This window comes from Podarcis vaucheri (genome assembly GCF_965113315.1).
Source record: "Podarcis vaucheri genome assembly, chromosome: 9".
Lineage (NCBI taxonomy): Eukaryota > Metazoa > Chordata > Lepidosauria > Squamata > Lacertidae > Podarcis > Podarcis vaucheri.
This window is the reverse complement of record NC_138767.1, coordinates 29,880,322-29,899,827: the sequence shown is the minus strand read 5'-3', so window position 1 is coordinate 29,899,827 and position 19,506 is coordinate 29,880,322. Positions and strand designations below refer to the sequence as shown.

Below are 19,506 nucleotides of genomic sequence, written 5' to 3'. Positions count from 1 at the left end.
TGACTCCCTCAGCTCAATCCTGCAGGCAGTGGTCTGGAGGTAGACAGCTGAGCTGGACTCTGCCGCCTTTGGGAATTTGTTATTGCTCACTCTTGATCCAGAAGTCTACCCTGCACTTGCGTTCTTCTGCCCCGCCGGCAAAATGGTGAGGTTGCATAGCCAAACAGCTGAATATTCTTCTCACCATGCTGCACTTTGCCTCCCAGATCAGCAACTTGCAAGCAGTTTTCCCAAGAGCCTGCCCTCTCTTAGGATCTTGCCAGAAAATCCACATTTGTCCATTCCGAACATCACACTGGTCCTTTGTGTTAATGTTTCTGCTTGTTTGTGTGATTTCTGAATAGCGCACCAAACTTTTGTGTGGACCTGAAGTCCAATTTCAGCATGTGATTAACCCCGTCTTGAGTTTTTTTCTTTCTAGTTCTGATAAAATGCTGTTGGCACCCAGAAAAGGAACAAAAGCAAGGTCCTGTAAAAGAACATTGGTAGTTTTGCCAACTAGAGATACAGTGGATTTGAGGTTTCCCCATGCATGTATGGAAGAGATCCAGACGTTCTCTGGAGTTCACGCATCTCAATGCAAGGGAGATCTTTTGAGTGTCACATTAGAGTAGAAATGGGAGAAAGGGAACTGTGTGTTCCTTGCACCACATGCTTCCCCCCTTTTTTTGCTGTTGTCTTGATCTATTGTGACATCCATCACCAAGGGAAGGTGATGGCCCAAGCAAGATGGAAATTGGCAGGCCCAGAGTTCTGGACCAGCCTGTATTGGAAGCTTAAGGAAAAACATTGTCAGGACCTTGGACAAGGGCCAAGGGGCCTGGTTACAGCCACAGTTTGCTTCCTGCAGTTGGAGCGCAAAAAGGAAGTTGTCTCAGCAGCGTTTTAGAGTGGCTAGCAGAGCATTATAATATGGGCTATGTAGTCAAGATGAAAGCCCGCCCCCCCCGCATCGTATATCCAGTTAAATAGCTGATGTCCCTTTTCTGCAACTGCTGGCTTCTTTTAGGCAGTGAGGCTACAAGGGGTAGGGCTTCTATAAGGAAAGTTCTTCAGGGGTTTCCTGGTCCTCCAAAAGCCTAGTTTAATCACTGAAGTCTGGCGGCAGTCATGTCTCCTCGGGGTTCAGGGGGCTTCATTTTCAATGTATCCACCGGGGAAGAAACATGGAGTGGATCTGTTTCATTCTCCTTGGAGCTACTATTGTAAAAGGACTCCACATCTGAGGGTTCTTGGCTGTGGCTTTGTAAAATCTATTAAGTGTCTTTAGGATTTCAATGCAAACACAGAACTGCAGCCTTGAAGCTCTTGTGTGTGGAAAACTACCTTACCCTAGTACAATGTAACTAAATATTCTAAGCCTACTTTTCTGCTTTTATTTGTATTAAAGCTTTTTGAATTTCATGTTTTTCTAACTAAAGCTAAGAATGTGCTCTTTAAAAACTAAACTGAGAGTTGTTGCTGGGAATTGTTTAGCACAACGAAGAGCATGTTCTACCCAGTAAAATGAATTCAACATGCTTCGACTGAAAGCTACAGCATTAAAGCTTTTAGCATTTCTTCTGGGTAATATATAAAGGTGGCAAGGCTTTATGTATTTAATTCATGTAAGCTAACTATATTTCATGGAATTTAGCAAGGCTTTCAAAAGAACTGAAGAGCCAGCATTCTGGAAGGCAAATAAAGCTTTGGTAGATTACATTTACGTGATGTTTTTAAAGAATATTTCCATTATTAACCATCAAGACTAAAGTAGAAATGGCTCTCAAAACAGGACTGAAAGTGCTTCTGAAGGACAGCTATACAGAAAGTTTTGTAGATAACCACAAATAGCCCAACTATCATTCCATACAAACAGAGACCCTCTTCTTCTTCCTTCTAGGTCCTTCAACTACATTTGAGTTTAACCTCTTCCATTCCAAGTTGATTCCTGATTCCCTGTTCCTAATTCAACACAGATGAATTCAGAGGCAGCCTGAATAAGGAACTGAATTTTGGGCACCACTCTGCTCTCCGCCTTGACTCATATCTTCCCCACTACCAACCAGCCTGTGCATTCTGAGGTTCTGCCCATAACAGAGACTGGACTGGATGGGTGATGGTGCAATATAGGGCATTCTTGGTAGTGGCCCCCTGCCTATGGAACTCCAAGTGACAGTGTCTGCCACAACCATAGCAATATTCAATACAGGATGAGAAACCAATGACTCTCCATATGATCCTGAACTCCAGACACCCATCATCCCAGCCAAATCATCCATGGCCATTAGCCATACTGACTGAGGCTAATGGGGGGTAGAGTCCAACAAAATCTGCAGGGTCATGGGTTCCCCACAGCCAGTTTAGGGAAAGGTTAAAGTAATTTTTCTTTGGCTATGTGTTTGGCCCATGATGTAATTATTTTTTGGAGTGCGGTCCTACAGATACTATCATTGATAGCAGATCTCTTTGAAGACCGTTCCAAGTTGCAGAGGCATATGACTAAAGGTGGAGCAAGGTTATCATCATCGTCAGAGTTCAAGGTTTAGGAATTGGTTCCACTCACAATCCATGTTGCATTGCTAAAACATTACCTGCTTCAAGAACAAACAAGCAAGACGTCAACAGAAAGACAATAAGGTTTATAAGCTCATAAGAAAAAGCCTGCTAGATAAAGCCAGAGGTCAACGTGGTCCAGCATTTTATTTCCACTTTGGCAAACCATATACCTATGTGATGCCTATCATGAGTGCAATAGCCTTCCGTAGCTCATATCCTCCTGAAATTGCTATTCAACAGCATATTATCTCTGATTCTGAATAATAGCATTTCAGTACAGTGGTACCTCGGGGTAAGTACTTAATTCGTTCTGGAGGTCCGTTCTTAACCTGAAGCACCACTTTAGCTAATGGGGCCTCCTGCTGCCGCTGCACCACTGGAGCACGATTTCTGTTCTCATCCTGAAGCAAAGTTCTTAACCTGAAGCATTATTTCTGGTTTAGTGGAGTCTATAACCTGAAGCGTATGTAACCCGAGGTACCACTGTACTCTAATAGATCCTCTCAGGGCACTTTGGGTTACAAAATATCCTTCTGGGCACAAGGCTCTGAATGAAAATATGCATGTTGCCTCCATGGGTGTATTTTGTTCTGTGGTATAGTATAGATAATGAGACCCTGTTGATGACTTGCTTTGTTTGTTTCAATCCTTTATTAGGTGCTTTTGCTTGCAAGATGGTGCCTTTTGTTCAATCCACTGCCATAGTTACCGAGATTCTTACAATGACCTGCATTGCGGTAGAAAGGCATAACGGGATCGTCCACCCTCTTAAGATGAAATGGCAGTACACCAACCGAAGAGCATACACAATGCTTGGTAAGGTCCTGGGCAACTTTGGTATTGCACGACACAGCATGTTGCTAGTGATTTCTCACTTTTGATATGTCCGCTATAGAGCAGTGGTGAGGAACCTGGGCTACTCCAGATGCTGGACATGACCTTTGGCCATGTGGGTTGCAACTGATTTGAGTTGCAGTTCAACAACATCTGGAGAGACCCAGATTACCCACCTCTGCTTTAGGGAGATGCAGCTGCTATAAGAGAAGATTAGTTTTTTTAAAGAATATAAATGAAAAACCCACTTTGTATGCATATAGATTAAAACCCCTCCCTCACTCCAAGCATACATACAGAATCAAATGGAACTAGTTGTTTAATATATTTGTATATGGTTTATACAAAAAGATCACAATCTTAAAAAATCAAGTTGATAAAAAGCCCAAGAAGAAACTGGAGCAATAACAACACAATGATAATGGTGAAATGCAAAAACAAATGGGTTCATTGCTTGACTGAAAGCCAAGAGAGAGGGAGCCAACTGGGCTTTCCTATGGAAGGGCCTTCCATAAAATGGCACTGCTGTTGTGAAGGTCCTGCCTTGTGTCCTACCCAGGTAATGCTCTGAAGGAAAAGGAACAGGGAACAGCCTGTAATGGGGAGACAGACTAATGGGAGGAAATGCAACTTCACATGGACCCTGCTAAAGCTCTAGTAATATTTTATAAATGGGCCCAGTGCAAAAAAACTCTTTCGGTAAGCTACATTTTTGCAGCCTCTTCAGCTAATGTTCACTATAAAAATGACCTAGTCCCATCTGATTCCCAACGTAAGATTGCTTTCTCTCCCCCTCCCTGCCTCTCTCTCTGCCGCTTTTTCTGTTGGTGGTGATAAACCCGTAGGAGGACAAAAATGTTTTGTTGATGCATTAAAATATCCATTTTGTTTGTGCACGAACTGTACTAGGACTTCTTCCTTCCTGAAACCCTCATGACCTGACTTCCGTATGCGCAGAATTATTGAAAAAGCACTCACAGTGCATCCTTTGAAACAAGATAGTTGGCAGAATGCCTCGAGAGCCTCTGTTGCATCCAACATACGAGATTTACCCTAGAAGCCCATATGCACGCTTTGTGGGCTGATACCTTTCAGAACAAAACTGAATGTGACTCTGTCTCGATAATCACTGACTGGGGTGGGAGAAGACTCCCAGATTCACTCAGGCGTTGGCATTGTTGGGTAACTGCTGATGCCCACACCTCTGCAGGAGCCCTATGCTGAACTCCACAGCTCCTGGCCCCGCTCTCCTTTTTGCAAATGTGGCTTGTTCACCACCCTTCTATGAGCATGTGATTGGTGACAACCGTGAGAAGATGGAGAAGTGCCCTCTCCTTTTCTTAGGTTCTCTCTCTGAGCAGTTGTGAGGATTGCTCCAGAAAAAGAAGGCAGCTGAAAGGGCAGAGGTGGCAAGTCTAATCAGAGAGGGCACCTACTGAGTGCATCTCACCTAAGCCCCCTGGCAAACCTGGAGATGGCACTGAATTCACTTTCAAATTTCTCCCTTTCCAGTATTGGTCCATTTTGTGATTTGGACATGTAAAATTCCATATAAGATAAAGGTAAAGGAGCCCTGGATGGTTAAGGCCAGTCAAAGGCAACTATGGGGTGCGGCACTCATCTCACTTTCAGGTCGAGGTGACTTTTCTCCACAGACAGCTTTCTGTGGAGCATTCTGTGGAGCCAGCATGACTAAACCACATGACATATTTATCTACTTTCACTGGTGTGCTTTCAAACTGCTAGGTTGGTGGGAGCTGGGACAGAGCAATGGGAGTTCACCCTGTTGTGCAGCTTTGAACAGCTGACCTTCCAATTAGCAAGCCCAAGAGGATCAGCAGTTTAGAACACAGTGTCACCTGCGTCCCTTGAAAATATACTTTCTTAAAAACAAAAGCAAAAGAACTTGTAGCTCATTGCTCTTAATTCAGCTCCAGGGCAAAATTCATTTCACAATTAGTCCTAATTCTAACTGCCTTCCTCATGCTTGCTGTAATATCTTGTCCAAATGCTCCATATGGTCACATCACCAACTAATATAAAAATGCTAATTGCTCGCTCTAATTTCCTGTTTTTTCTCTTTAAAACCAGCAATTACATCATCACCACCATCATCATTATTGTCATTGTTATTATTATTACTATTTTCAGGCATAGTCTGGCTGTTGGCAGCTATCGTTGGGTCACCCATGTGGCACGTACAGCGCCTGGAGGTATGGGTCTGTTGCATTGTGCAATTATATCTTTATAGGTCAGTTTTACATTGAGTTTCAGCATGAATAAGGCTACTCTTCAGGAGATGAATATTATGCGCTGTAGAAAAATGTACAAAGACAAGTACAGGCTGTGACGGCACAACGGCACTTTCCCGCCTGGCGCCGTTGGGCCTGCCCTCACTTAAATATAATGCATCCACCTCACAGAACACCAGTTCCACCAATTCCTGCAGACTACCCCAGATTATCTTGTGGGGGACTTATGTGAGGGAGAACTTAATGATTTGGAGTCTCAGGCAGGATTTGATCAAATAAACAAGAGAGATTTTTTTAAACAAAGGAAGTTTATGGCACAAAGTGGGTAAAACATAGGATACCTCAGATTATAATGTTATTTCACTTCCGTTCTTTCTCAGTTGTTGCACAGCTGTTGCCACTTAGTACTTTGGTTCTTAAACCTGTCAGTACTTCCTGTCAGTTACACACCTGTTAGACAGCCCTACTCCTGAGGTACTCCAAGTAACAGACCCAAGGGATCTCCACACCCCTCTTAACAGGTTTGGGAGTCTTCTCTTTCTGTAGAAGAATCTCTCCCCTCTTGACTGGAATGAGTCCTACATAGACTTTATCCTTACATCTTCTACTTCTCCTGGCTCAGCCTCAGCCTCCCAATGAATTCCTGGCCTTTTGCTCTTACAGGACACCACACACTGTCCTTCACCCTAAGCTCAGAGACTTCTTTCTCTAGCTTGTGATATATTCCTCAGAGTGGATGTTTCTACCCAGAACCAACTCTCTCTCCTCTCACTCCCTATCTCCCAACCAACCTCTATCCCAACCTCCCAAAACTGTTTCTCCAAATCCTCTCCTTTTCAACCCCCTCTCCTGGAACCCTGACCAATCAGAGGCTGCCATTCATTAACCGTTTGCTGGCAGGGGAAAAGAAAAATAAAACACTTGGGGACCCAACCTGCCCAGTGAAACAAAATTTTCCATCACACAGGCATTTAAATAGTGACCTTAGAAATGAGTATGGACCCAAGCAAATAAGGCTTGTTTCTGTTGAAGAACAACAGGTTTTAGCAATTGTTAGCTCTCTTGGGAAGTACTGTTTGCATGGTAAACCAATGTGAGATCAGAGCTGTGCTGAGTTGCCCTGTCCAGATATCACACGCACTGATCAGCTCTGCTCCCTGGCATCTCTGTGTACATTGTGGACATCTGAAGCCATGTGTGTGTAGCATTGGTCTTATGTGTGCATTATACTCTTAAATAGGTTGATAAGATAAAGGGACCCCTGACCATTAGGTCCAGTCATGACCGACTCTGGGGTTGCGGCACTCATCTCGCTTTATTGGCCGAGGGAGCCAGCGTACAGCTTCCAGGTCATGTGGCCAGCATGACTAAGCCGCTTCTGGTGAACCAGAGCAGCACACGGAAACGCCGTTTACCTTCTCGCCGGAGCGGTACCTATTCATCTACTTGCACTTTGACGTGCTTTCGAACTGTTAGGTTGGCAGGAGCAGGGACCAAGCAACGGGAGCTCACTCCGTCGCGGGGATTCGAACTGCCAACCTTCTGATCGACAAGTCCTAGGCTCTGTGGTTTAACCCACAGCACCACCCGCGTCCCTAAAAAGGTTGATAGTCTGTCCTTATTGTTAGAGCAGAAAATATATACAGTGGTACCTCGGGTTACAGATGCTTCAGGTTACAAACGCTTCAGGTTACAGACTCCACTAACCTGGAAGTAGTACCTCGGGTTAAGTATGAGAACAGAAATTGCATGGTGGCAGCGCAGCAGCAGCAGCAGCAGGCCCCATTAGCTAAAGTGGTACCTCAGGTTAAGAACAATTTCAGGTTAAGAACGGACCTCTGGAACGAATTAAGTTCTTAACCAGAGGTACCACTGTATTTACAAAGCAGCTTGTGCGATGAACTTAAAAAAAAAATTTTCACTGACCTGCCATTGTGTTTGGGTCAGACACTTGGTTTAAGTCTTTCTGTAGTACCATAGTTTACTGCTTCTGGCCCTTGATTATAATTTCAGGGAGTGTTCATGCTGTTCCTTTTTTTAAAGTTTACCTTGTGTTTTGCCATGGCTTTCCTTGTTGTTTCATGGACCTTGCTGTTTATCCTACAGTAAACAGATGGCAGATATTCATATATTTGATTGTTGTATTTTAAATATGGTTGTGTTTAAAATAGTTGTACAACCCATCCCTGATTTAGCTCAATTAGTTTGATCAGAAATGCGTGTCTGCTGTGTGGGTTGCACATTGCTCTGTGGTAGAACAGTTTTGTGTACAAAATGTCCCAGTTTTGGTCATTGCTCGGCAAATAAGGTTGGGAAAGACGTCTGTGCTTGATATCCTAAAGTGCTAGCCTAAATGACGCAGTGGCCACCCCTGAGTCAGGGCAAGCCAATCTGTAGAAGTTTTGCACAGCCAGCACTTAAACCTCTGCTCATATATGATGAAAAATATGCACTTTTTCCTTTCCTTGCCAATAGGCTAGGAGTAAGTTCTCTTTTCTGTACTGAGTGTGACTTCAACTTAATTTGTTTCAGAATAAATATGACTTCCTTTACGATAAAGTGTACGTTTGCTGCCTGGAAGAATGGGCCAGTCCTGTCCACCAGAAGATATATGCTACTTTCATTTTGGCTATTCTCTTCCTCCTCCCAATGATACTGATGCTCTTGCTCTATAGCAAGATTGGTTATGAGCTTTGGATTAAGAAAAGAGTTGGAGATGCTTCTGTTCTGCAAACTATGCATGGGAACGAGATGTCCAAAATAGCAAGGTTTGTATAGTCAGTCTTTAGCATTCAGCATTAAACTCCAAAATGTATGTAACTTTATTTTATTGGAGTCTATAAAGGAAATCCTTGACTCCCCAGCTTTCTTGAATTCTTTGAGAGTGTCAATGATCACCTGTAGACAGAGGTTATCTATCAGACAAGTTATAATTCAGGCCCAAATTACATGTTACAAACAAATGTTTGTTATGAAGGATCAGAAATGTTTGGCTCATCTCCCCCACTCTGCCCCCCTTTTCTATTTTGCACACACACCTGGATTATATCATTCTCAGATGGTGGGGGAGCTATGTTACCTTTCTACCCCATTCAGAATGAAGATCCAGATGTTGAGATCAAAAGATAAACCTAGCAACTTTGCAACCAAAGTTCAGTCCTCAGCAGCGGTATTTGAATGTGTTTTAATGAGTTGTTAATTACTAACCTTAGCATTATGCTTTTAATATTTGTGTTTATTTATATCATGACATATTATTTATGATGATGAAGTCTGTATGTTTGTTCTTCAAAATCCCAAGCGCCTTTGGAGGAAAGGCGATTTTAAAATATTTTAAGCAAGCAAACAAGGGCAATTCCAGCCCTTCTCCATTAACTTCTCCCCCCAACAGCTGCATGAATGTTACCCCGCAGCTGTGAAAAATTACCAACAAAACAAAGTCCTAACAACAGGTTTTAGGGTTTTTAGAAATTAATGGCTAAAAATAAATCAATCTCAGCACAGGTAATCATTTTATTATTTCTGTAGCATTTAGCCCCACTTTTAAAAAAGCATTTTTGACGTGGGAGCCACTTCAGTGCAGCTCATTTCGCTTGGGTAACATGGGAAGAGTCTATGCTGTAGTTTCTTCCTGTGCCAATGTTGATCCAGTTTCCACCAAGGGTGGAATCAGGTGTGGGGATTATTGCATTGTTTTTGTGGTTCTAAAGCTCACACTCCCTTTTATATTGCATTATCTGATGGGTTCTCACACTCATATATACAGTATGTGAGAAAATTAATAAAAATGCTTTATATCAGATGAACTGGATAGCTCATTTGGTTAGGGCATGGTGCTAATAATGCTGAGGTTGCAGGTTCGATTCCCGTATGGGACAGCTGCATATTCCTGCATTGCTGTGGGTTGACTAGATCAGTGTTTTTCAACCACTGTTCCGCGGCACATTGAAAAATTCAAAAGATTTTTTTTTTAAAAAAAATGTCAAATTTTCGCCCACTAGGCGGGCGCTGGACTGTGTCCACCCTATTTTCCATCCGTCCTGGGTGGGGATCAGATCGGATGGGATTGGATGAGAGCGGACAGGCGGTCTGCTCTCATCCGATTCCCCATAGAGAGCAGCGGGGCTCTGACATCTCCCTCTCCGCACACAGTGTGGAGACGGAGCTGTCATCTGCCGGCTCAGTGGGGATCAATGGATCAATCCCCGCTGAGCAGAGAATGGTCCGCAACGTTCGATTCCAGCCAGAATATCAGCTTTGTGTTCAGCCAAACAGGCCCAGGTTGCGCACTGAATAAAGTATTTTATAATTTTTCATATTTCTGTTTACTTACTATTTCATAATAAAGTAATTATAAAATACTTTCTTTGTGTTTATTTGATTCCTATGCAAGAGAATTACTTTATATATAGTCAATATAGGCACAGAGTTAAATTTTTTAACATTTTCTAATGGTGGTGTGCCTCGTGATTTTTTTCATGAAACAAGTGTGCCTTTGCCCAAAAAAGGTTGAAAAACACTGGACTAGATGATCCACAGGGTCCCTTCCAGTTTTGATTCTATGAACTTGTTTGCAGAACTGTGTACCTTGGTCAAAGCTGCATACCAAAAAATGTTCATATTAGGAGAAATGCTGAAGAATTTCAGTGTTGTTGTTGTTTTAAAATCACAAATTGCTGCAGAAAGGTGGAGCTGAATTTAAGATTGGGAAACTGAGGGGATGGAAAGTGACAGATCCATCCACCCTTAGCTGCAGGCAAAGGTCTTCCCCAGCACCTACTGCCTGAGAACATTTAGCTGGAGATGTCAACCTGGAGCCTTCTGTAAAGAAAGCATGTGATTTACTACGGAGTTCTGGTCCATCCCTGTCACCTGGATGCCCCTCAAGTCACCAGGAGTCATCTATATATCTGTGCAGAAATTTGCAGTACAAGCTCTCTTTCCTCTTTCAGGAAAAAGAAGCGAGCAATCATCATGATGGTAACTGTTGTGGTTTTATTCACCATCTGCTGGGCTCCTTTTCATGTAATGCACATGATGATAGAATACAGTGAGTAGCTTTTTCTTTTGAAATTGTAGTAGTTGGTTTTGTGATCAAGGTGGCCAGTGAAACCCCACAAAACTCAAAGTTTTTATGGCATGACCATATAAAATGCCCAGCACATATATACAGTGGTACCTCGGGTTACATATGCTTCAGGTTACAGACTCCGCTAACCCAGAAATATTACCTCAGGTTAAAAACTTTGCTTCAGGATGAGAACAGATATCACGCAGCGGCAGCAGGAGGCCCCATTAGCTAAAGTGGTGCTTCAGGTTAAGAACAGTTTCAGGTTAAGAACGGACCTCCAGAACGAATTAAGTTCTTAACCCGAGGTACCACTGTATTTCACTAAAGGTCTATAGCAGTGGTTCCCAACCTTTTTTGCCCATGCCCCACCTAAGCATCTCTAAAATCCTGATGCCCCCAGCCCATGACATATAATTGTTATTTTTCAAAAAATGAACTCCTATTCACGGGGAGGAAGCCTAAAAGGCCATTAACTGTTAATAACTCATTTTTGAATTGCCCCACCTTAAAAATCAAATTGCCTCCCTGTGGGGCATGTGCCCCACGTTGGGAACCACAGGTCTGCAGGGACACTGAAAAGAAAGAATTAATCTATCATAATCAGAATAATAATTATAATAATAGTTTATTATTTATACCCCGCCCATCTGGCTGAGTTTGGTTTTAAAAAAGACGCCTTAATACATTTTACCATTTATAAAATTCAGCTATCCAGTACCATTTTGAGGTAGCGACTCTTTGCTTTTTTGTGTTTCATTTAGTCTCCTTCCTACACCTTTCTTTCCTTTGTAGGTTTTTTATATCAGCCATCTCCTTTTATTCCAGTTACCTGAATTGCTTCTTTAATGCCTTTCTCTCTCCCCCCCCCATCTTGAATTATAGTTCACTCTCTCAGCTAAACTTCGTCCTTGAAGTAAATGAACAAACCGTGGCAGTTCATTGTTGTCAAGAATTATGGCACTTGACTTGAAATTGTGAAATATAGATGTTTGTAGGTTTTTATGCTATTGCTATTGATTTTGAAGTGAAAAACATTATATACTCTTATGGAATACAAGTTAAGTGAATGCCAGGGTGCGATGGTATGGGGCTTCATTGTAGAGTCATCTATAGACGTTCTCAGTTGTCAAATGTTCCATAATTCAGAACTGATTGGGATTTTTAGCAAGAAGTCCCTAAAGCCTCTCTTTTGAGGCTTGAGGGTTGGTCTGAAGACTTGGAACTGGCTCATTTTTCCCCAGACCAAAGTTGCCTTGGATTCAGGTAAAAGTAAAGGTAAAGGGACCCCTGATCATTAGGTCCAGTTGTGGCTGACTCTGGGGTTGCGGCGCTCATCTCGCTTTATTGGCCGAGGGAGCCGGCGTACAGCCATGTGGCCAGCATGACTAAGCCGCTTCTGGCGAACCAGAGCAGCACATGGAAGCGCCGTTTACCTTCCTGTCGGAGTGGTACCTATTTATCTACTTGCACTTTGACGTGCTTTTGAACTTCTAGGTTGGCAGGAGCAGGGACCAAGCAACAGGAGCTCACCCCATTGCGGGGATTCGAACCGCCAACCTTCTGATCAGCAAGTCCTAGGCTCTGTGGTTTAACCCACATCCGACTTGTGCCTCATCTGAGGCAAGCTCACATCTTAGCACTTAATGTACTGTATCATCAAATTACCAAGTAATGCTTACCAACACAAAGCCAGTTCTTAATGGGTGTTTTCTTCTCTCCAGGTAATTTTGAAAGGGAGTATGATGACGTCACCATTAAGATGATCTTTGGCATAGTTCAGATCATTGGATTTTCCAATTCCATTTGCAACCCCATTGTGTACGCCTTTATGAATGAGAACTTCAAGAAAAACTTCCTCGCTGCCCTTTGCTTTTGCATTATAAAGGGAAACCTGTCCCCATCCAGGCGACGTGGAAACTTAGGGATTACAATGAAGCAGCAGAAGGATGAAGGCTGCAGGAGACAACCCAACTCCTCGGGGGAGAACAGAAGAGAAGCATTCAGCGAAGGGAACATTGAAGTAAAACTCTGTGATCAGTCCTTTGCCAAAAGGAATTCCAGAAGGCACCTTGCTTTGTTTACCTCTGAACTCAATGGGCATGCTTCACTGGGACACTAGCATTATGGACATCTCACTGGATCCTTGATACTTGAGAATTCTTGCATCATATCCTAGGCCTGGCCAGTCTGAAGGCTTCATGTAAATAGTCAACAAAGCAGGCTTTGGCTCCTTCAGTTGTCAGCTCAAGTTGCTGATCTCGGACCATAGAATCATAGAATCCTAGAGTTGGAAGAGACCCTGAGGATCATCTAGTCCAACCCCCTGCAAGGCAGGAGTATGCAGCTGTCTCATATGGGGATTGAACCTGCAACCTTGGCATTATCAACACCATCCTGTAATCAACTGAGCTAACCATGAGCCCTCTAAGTCTGGATTTGGTGTGTGGCTTTTCATGGCACTAGTCTGGGCCTGACACTGAGCTAAGAACTAATCTAGCTTATTCACTGACCCTTTGAAAATTAGCACAGTATAGGTGTTAATTCCTACTAGACTATGTGATGGTGCAGCATTTTCTTTTCTTCAATTCCTTCTCCTGTTCCTTTGTTACGCTTCCTGGGGACTGGTGTGGAAGCTCTTTCTTTTCTTTTCTTTTCTTTTCTTTTCTTTTCTATCTGTTCTTCTCCAATCGAAGAACAACAATCTGCTTAATTGCAAGGCAAATTGCTTTGGCTTAGTTAACCTTGAAGATGGCATCCTCACCAATGGTATTTGAGGATTATTTGCGTGCATTTGAAACAGACAATTGTAAACAAATTGCACTATTTGATTTTGCCTAAAATTGAAGGATCTTCACAGCAGTGCAGTGGTTTCATGCTCTGTTTTGTTACTTGTTACTAATGTTCTTTTTTAGAGATAGGGTTGTATTTAACATTCTCAGGGTAGACCCACTGAAATTAATTGACCTAGGTTTGTCATGCCCATTGATTTCAGTGGGTCTACTCTCAGTAAAAGTTAGTTGAGTACAAGCCAGTTTCTCCAAAACCTGGCTTATAGTGGAATATTTTTTTATAACTGCATGCAGCTTAGTTAAAGGAAGTCTGTTTTCCTTTATATAAAATGTTCTGTTGCCTTCAAATTATTGGCCAAATAATCAAGTAGTACAACGAAATAACCTGTAATTTGTTTTGCACTCATTCAGTGTACAAGGCCAATATTTTTTAGCAAAGTTGTGATTACAAATACAACGTGACATTTAATTTATGAAGACATTTTAATGCTGTTGCCTTTTAAAATGATTGTATACTGTCATCTCGCTTCATCATGCCCTTAAGCCCAACTTTTATTCATAATAGTTTCCCACCCCCATTACTCTTTAATTCAAATAGCAGCCCTTCAAAACACTGAGCATTTGCTGCATTTTCAAATGCTGGTAATTTCTCCTGTATATGCATTAAAAGTGGACTATTTCCATTTATCTGATTATGCACCTCATTTTTAAAGTGTCTAAAACTGAACAAGGATCTTCCCCATGGGCCACTATATTACATATGATCCAACTTCTAGAATTCTCTTTGAAAGTATGGATTTCTCCAAAAAGGGCACCCTCAATGTATTTCCCACATTTCTAGGTATAATTTGCAGGACTGGATCACTCAATGGCTATATTATGGAGCCACTATTATCATTCCACATCATGCTTTAAAATTTTATTCACGGCAGAGATTGCCTAAGCAACTGTGAGTGGTGACACCTGTTTGAGCACTAAACTTGAAGATCTGGATTTGCATCACAGCTCTGAGATGAATTCACTTGTCCTTGCCCAGCAGTTTCAATACATGCCATGACAGGAATTATGTGCCCATTTAAAAGTGGAACAGTGTTTTCAGAGCTGCATTTAGGTACCTCTTCAAAAAGGCGCGCACACTGTGTGCTTGTGTCACTGCGGCAAACACTTGTACTGAGAAAAACATAGTGATTCATGTGGATAGGGAGAGGAGACCCGCTCTGCTGCCTAGAAAACCATTTCTTTTCATTCCAGTACTCTTACCATGGGACTAGAGTAGATGGGGATTACAGAGGGAAAGGCTGCTTCCCTCTGTCCTTTCACCACTCACTGAGCATTGTCTGCAAAAGTGAGTTGGTTGGATGTATCTGTGTGTGGTATTTTACCTGTGCAATTAGTAGTTACAGACTGGTGACATTGTCAGAATTGCAGGAGAATCTGAGTAGCTATGAATGCTATGGGAGACTCTCAGTTTCTGCATCTTATCATCCTTTCAGTATTATCAGTTGAGATGCTTGCAATTAAGGCTTAGAATATGGACAGGCTTGCTATATTTGCAGGAACAGTAATGAATAGTTGCCAAATGGGAAATTTGCTGCAAAGCAGTGCAATGATGTGGATTGTTCGCTTATGTTTTTTGTGTACATTAATGATTCTACATTGTTTTTAAAAAACTGCTTGAGAATATCTGCATGTGCCTGTGGTACTATCCCTATTCTTTGACAAAGGATATAAGATTCTTATTTTGGCTGAGAATGTTGGCTTTAATTTGCACCCACAGTATACTTTTTATGGGTTCCGTTTATGGAAACCATGGTTTTTCAGTTTCCTAGAGGAGGGCACTGTGAGGTCTAACTACATATTGCTTTGCACAGTTCTAAGAGTATCGGTTGAAAGATCAACCAAATAGAAAAATGTGTTGCATCAGAATGATAGTATTTCCTGTAACTGGATGTTTACTAATAGGTTTAAAAAAAGGGGGGGGCAATTCCATGCTAGAAGTTAATAGCAAAAGGACTGGAAATCAATCTGTCAGTATCCTTATGCTCCCAGGGAAATGGGATTAGGATTGCAGCTTTAATATGCTTCCTGCTGTGAATTTTAAGCACCAACAGAATGCACTATTGATCATTGTTTTTCTCACGTGGAAATAAGTGGTCTCTTTTGTTGACCGTGGGCTTCAATCTGTGCTCCTCAGTTAAAGTCTGAAGACTTTGAGCTGTCAAGCACAAAATCATGTTTACTATAAACAATTTAAAATATAAATTGAGTGTTATTTCAGCAGATGCACAGAGCACCACTTTCTATATAAAATGCTCAGTTATGAAATAAAATACTGCAGTGCAAAAAAGGGCTTATCTAGGTGGAACTAAGAGTGTCTATAAAATGTTTTCATATTCCCCCTGGAATTTATACAATTCAGTATATCAAGAGGGTATTAAAACGATCTTTCCCAGATGCTTGAGGGAGGTTAATTAGCAGGATTGATTTTTTACGGAACTGTAAAATCAAGATGGGTTTGTGATGGGAAGTTAGCTACTCATTAGCTTTGTCTTTAAGATGCTACAATGCTTGCGCCCCCCCCCAAAGACTTAATAGGGCTGCTCCTCTGAAAATCCATTATTCAGCACAAAATGAATGTAAATATCCACTGAAGACTGATATATGCATAGCTATCATTCACTATGATATGTGTAAAAAGAAAATACACATATTTTTGCATTGTTGTTTAGTCATTTAGTCGTGTCCGACTCTTTGTGATCCCATGGACCAGAGCACGCCAGGCACTCCTGTCTTCCACTGCCTCCCGCAGTTTGGTCAAACTCATGGTAGTAGCTTCGAGAACACTGTCCAACCATCTCGTCCTCTGTCGTCCCCTTCTCCTTGTGCCCTCCATCTTTCCCAACATCAGGGTCTTTTCCAGGGAGTCTTCTCTTCTCATGAGGTGGCCAAAGTATTGGAGCCTCAGCTTCAGGATCTCTCCTTCCAGTGAGCACTCAGGGCTGATTTCCTTCAGAATGGATAGGTTTGATCTTCTTGCAGTCCATGGCACTCTCAAGAGTCTCCTCCAGCACCATAATTCAAAAGCATCAATTCTTCGGCAATCAGCCTTCTTTATGGTCCACCTCTCACTTCCATACATCACTACTGGGAAAACCATAGCTTTTGCTATACGGACCTTTGTTGGCAAGGTGATGTCTCTACTTTTTAAGATGCTGTCTAGGTTTGTCATTGCATCTTTGCAGGCATCTTTTAATTTCGTGACTGCTGTCACCATCTGCAGTGATCATGGAGCCCAAAAAAGTAAAATTTCTCACTGCCTCCATTTCTTCCCCTTCTATTTGCCAGGAGATGGCAATACCAGAGAAAGACTTCTGCAATATAAACTGATTGCAGCAGAACAAAAAATACAGGATGAAAGTTCAAATGGCTGTAGAATAAGCTCTTCACTGGCTGGGCTGCTGAAGGCTAAATGAGCAGCAGGAGGATTTATTATATAGCAAAAATAGATTCCAGAGATCCTGAGAGAAGCAGATACCTGCACTGAGCAATTATCTGAATCTCTCCAACATACAGGTGGTTTGACACAGCACTGCTCAGCATTGGTGCTGCATTAGTGGCAAGGCCAGTACACCTTGCAAGGGAATTTAAATGGAAGCTTCTCTCAGCACTGGTTACTTTACCCTCTTTAATTTAATTTTTGGACAAATTTTAAAGGGATTCATCTGGACCAGCAGAGGCTTGCGTCACCTTGACCAGGGCCTCAGCACACTGGCATTTTTGCCCAGCCACACTGTGTGCTGATATTGAGCCTGGCGAATGAAGTGCTGGTGGGTTTGACCAAAATGTTAAAAGAACTCAAGTTTGTTATTTGTTTGATATTCCTGGCAATTGACATTGTTTTGTGCATATGGCCAGTGACTGTGGTCACTGTAGTACTGTGGATTTTATACTATCCTAAATCATGTATTATTGCTTACACTGTTTTCATTGTATGGTTTTACTATTTCTGTACACTTTTTGACATTTTTAAATGTAGAACTGTATGTAAATGTATATAAACAGTGTTCACTATTTATAAAAAGAAGACGCTGTTAAAATTGAAAGCATGTATTTGGAATTGTGTTTCTGGAAGTGGAAACTAAACTTTGCTTCTTAATATTTCTGAAGCCTGCGTAAAAATATATATATATTTAAAGTTGTCTGTCCTTCTTGGACTCTCCAGCTGTGGCCATAGCAAGGCACCCCCCCCCCCCCGTAATTAAAATGTCAACTTAAGCAAGGAGTTGGGAAGAAGCAGAGAATGGTTGAAAGTTTCCTTGCTTGAATATATAGGCCTTTAAAAAACAACAACCCAGAAACCAGAGCTATTAGCAGATTGCCAGTTAGAATTGTTTCCTACTTGCAAAGCAGTTCTCCATGTAGTGGGGATTATGCAGGTGGAAGGGATGAAGACCTGTTCAATCTTGCTCAGTGGAAACTGAAGGGAGATGCTGGCTTGTCTTTATATACATCTTTCCTGGAATCCAACCTTCCCCTTAAGATGGCTTTGTCCTAGAGACAAGAGGTACAAGAATGGTGACTAAAGTAATTCTTCACAGCTGGTTACTCTAAGCACATCTAAGCACTTGAATATTCAATCATTAAAAAGGCATTCATCCCAAAAACTTATGAAGTTGAAACCAGCTTGGGGTATTGGCTTGAATCGGTGTGTGTCTGGCGACATCATGTGGTACCATTTGGAAAACACATTTCCCAAGGCTCATTTATAATACATATGGCTTTTTCATATGTGTATAAAAATTGTATTGATGTAACAGTAGGTTGGGCATGCAGTCAATTTATACTCAACCTGAAATAATTCAGGGAGACACTTATATAGAAGAACAGGCAGAACACCACATGTATTGAATACAGTCAGGAAAAAAATGCGAGAGCTCTCATACACACCTTAGTGCACTGGTGGACTTACCCTGACACGCTCATACAGTAACCCATATTCTGCAGGGCTATATTTACCAGGGATAGGTTCTCTGGCTGTTAGATGGCCAGCCTAGGAAATGATGAGATGGTAGCATTAGATTCCTCACTGAGGTAGATTAAGAGTTCTTGCTGTCTTCTATCCTACCTCTTGTACTCTTTTCCCCAGCTACCAGGAGACCAGTGGTTTATGCCCTTTTCTTTTACATCTTTTTTTTTATTTTGGCCACAGGGTATCAGAGATGCTTTATCCATCGCTGTGCTGATCCTGGGATGCGCTTGCAATCTGAGCCCACACTTTCAGAGGCCCAGCTGAGCACTTATAGTTCCAAGGAGATTAAGCATTTCAGGCTCAGACATGGCATCTCCAGCCAACTTTGTTGGAATACCAAACTTTGTGACAAAGTTAACATTGTCTGCTGTTCTTTAGAGCTCTTTCCTAAACTGAATGTTTGGTATTCACTCACAACATTCACTACTGATTTATATTCCATTGAGAACGTTAAAGACTGGTCTACAACTGAGGTCAATATTGTAGAAATGTAAAGGTAGCTTATAAAGAAAATATATGGCATTTCTACCTGGAAGCATTAAAGGCGTCTTACAAAGGGAGAGCTTACGTGAGTGCTTGGCATGGAAAGAGCATAAATGAGTACAATAAAAACACTGCTAACTTATTAAAATGTGTTAAAAAAACATTTGTCTTGCTTTAATTGCCTTGTCTTTCACTGCCAAGATTTCTGCTTCACTATGAACATAGGAGGTTTAAAAGATAAAATGAGCCAAGCCCTTGTAGATCTGTTGTTTATAGTAAGTAAAAGAAGTGCCGTATGTTATGTGAGCACTAGCAGCTGTTTCGTGTGTAGGCATTGTCAGATCACTGCTGCTTCTGATAAGGAAGAAAAACTAGGACGGTGTGAGCCCCGCAGCCCCAGCTGCACTTTGGGGTCATATTTGGTGCTTCAGATTTGGTCCCTGTTTGGTTTTGATCCTTTGAGGGTAGGAGGCGACCCCTAATCCAAAGCAATATTCAGAAAACTGAAGC

General features: G+C 41.9%; 2 protein-coding genes across 2 annotated transcripts in view; both read left to right on the top strand.

The window, feature by feature from the left end:
• The window catches only part of QRFPR (pyroglutamylated RFamide peptide receptor), a 33,146-nt gene extending 16,518 nt beyond the window's left edge, over positions 1–16,628 (top strand). Inside the window, exons 2-6 of the mRNA XM_082237138.1 lie at positions 3,196–3,354; positions 5,524–5,585; positions 8,157–8,392; positions 10,577–10,674; positions 12,417–16,628. Coding sequence (XP_082093264.1) covers positions 3,196–3,354; positions 5,524–5,585; positions 8,157–8,392; positions 10,577–10,674; positions 12,417–12,814 — 953 coding nt within the window. The 3' untranslated portion in view covers positions 12,815–16,628. The remainder of the gene's footprint in view (positions 1–3,195; positions 3,355–5,523; positions 5,586–8,156; positions 8,393–10,576; positions 10,675–12,416) is intronic.
• SMIM43 (small integral membrane protein 43) overlaps positions 1–19,506 on the top strand; it is a 181,150-nt gene that overhangs the window by 117,303 nt on the left and 44,341 nt on the right. The gene's annotated exons all lie outside the window — the stretch shown is intronic.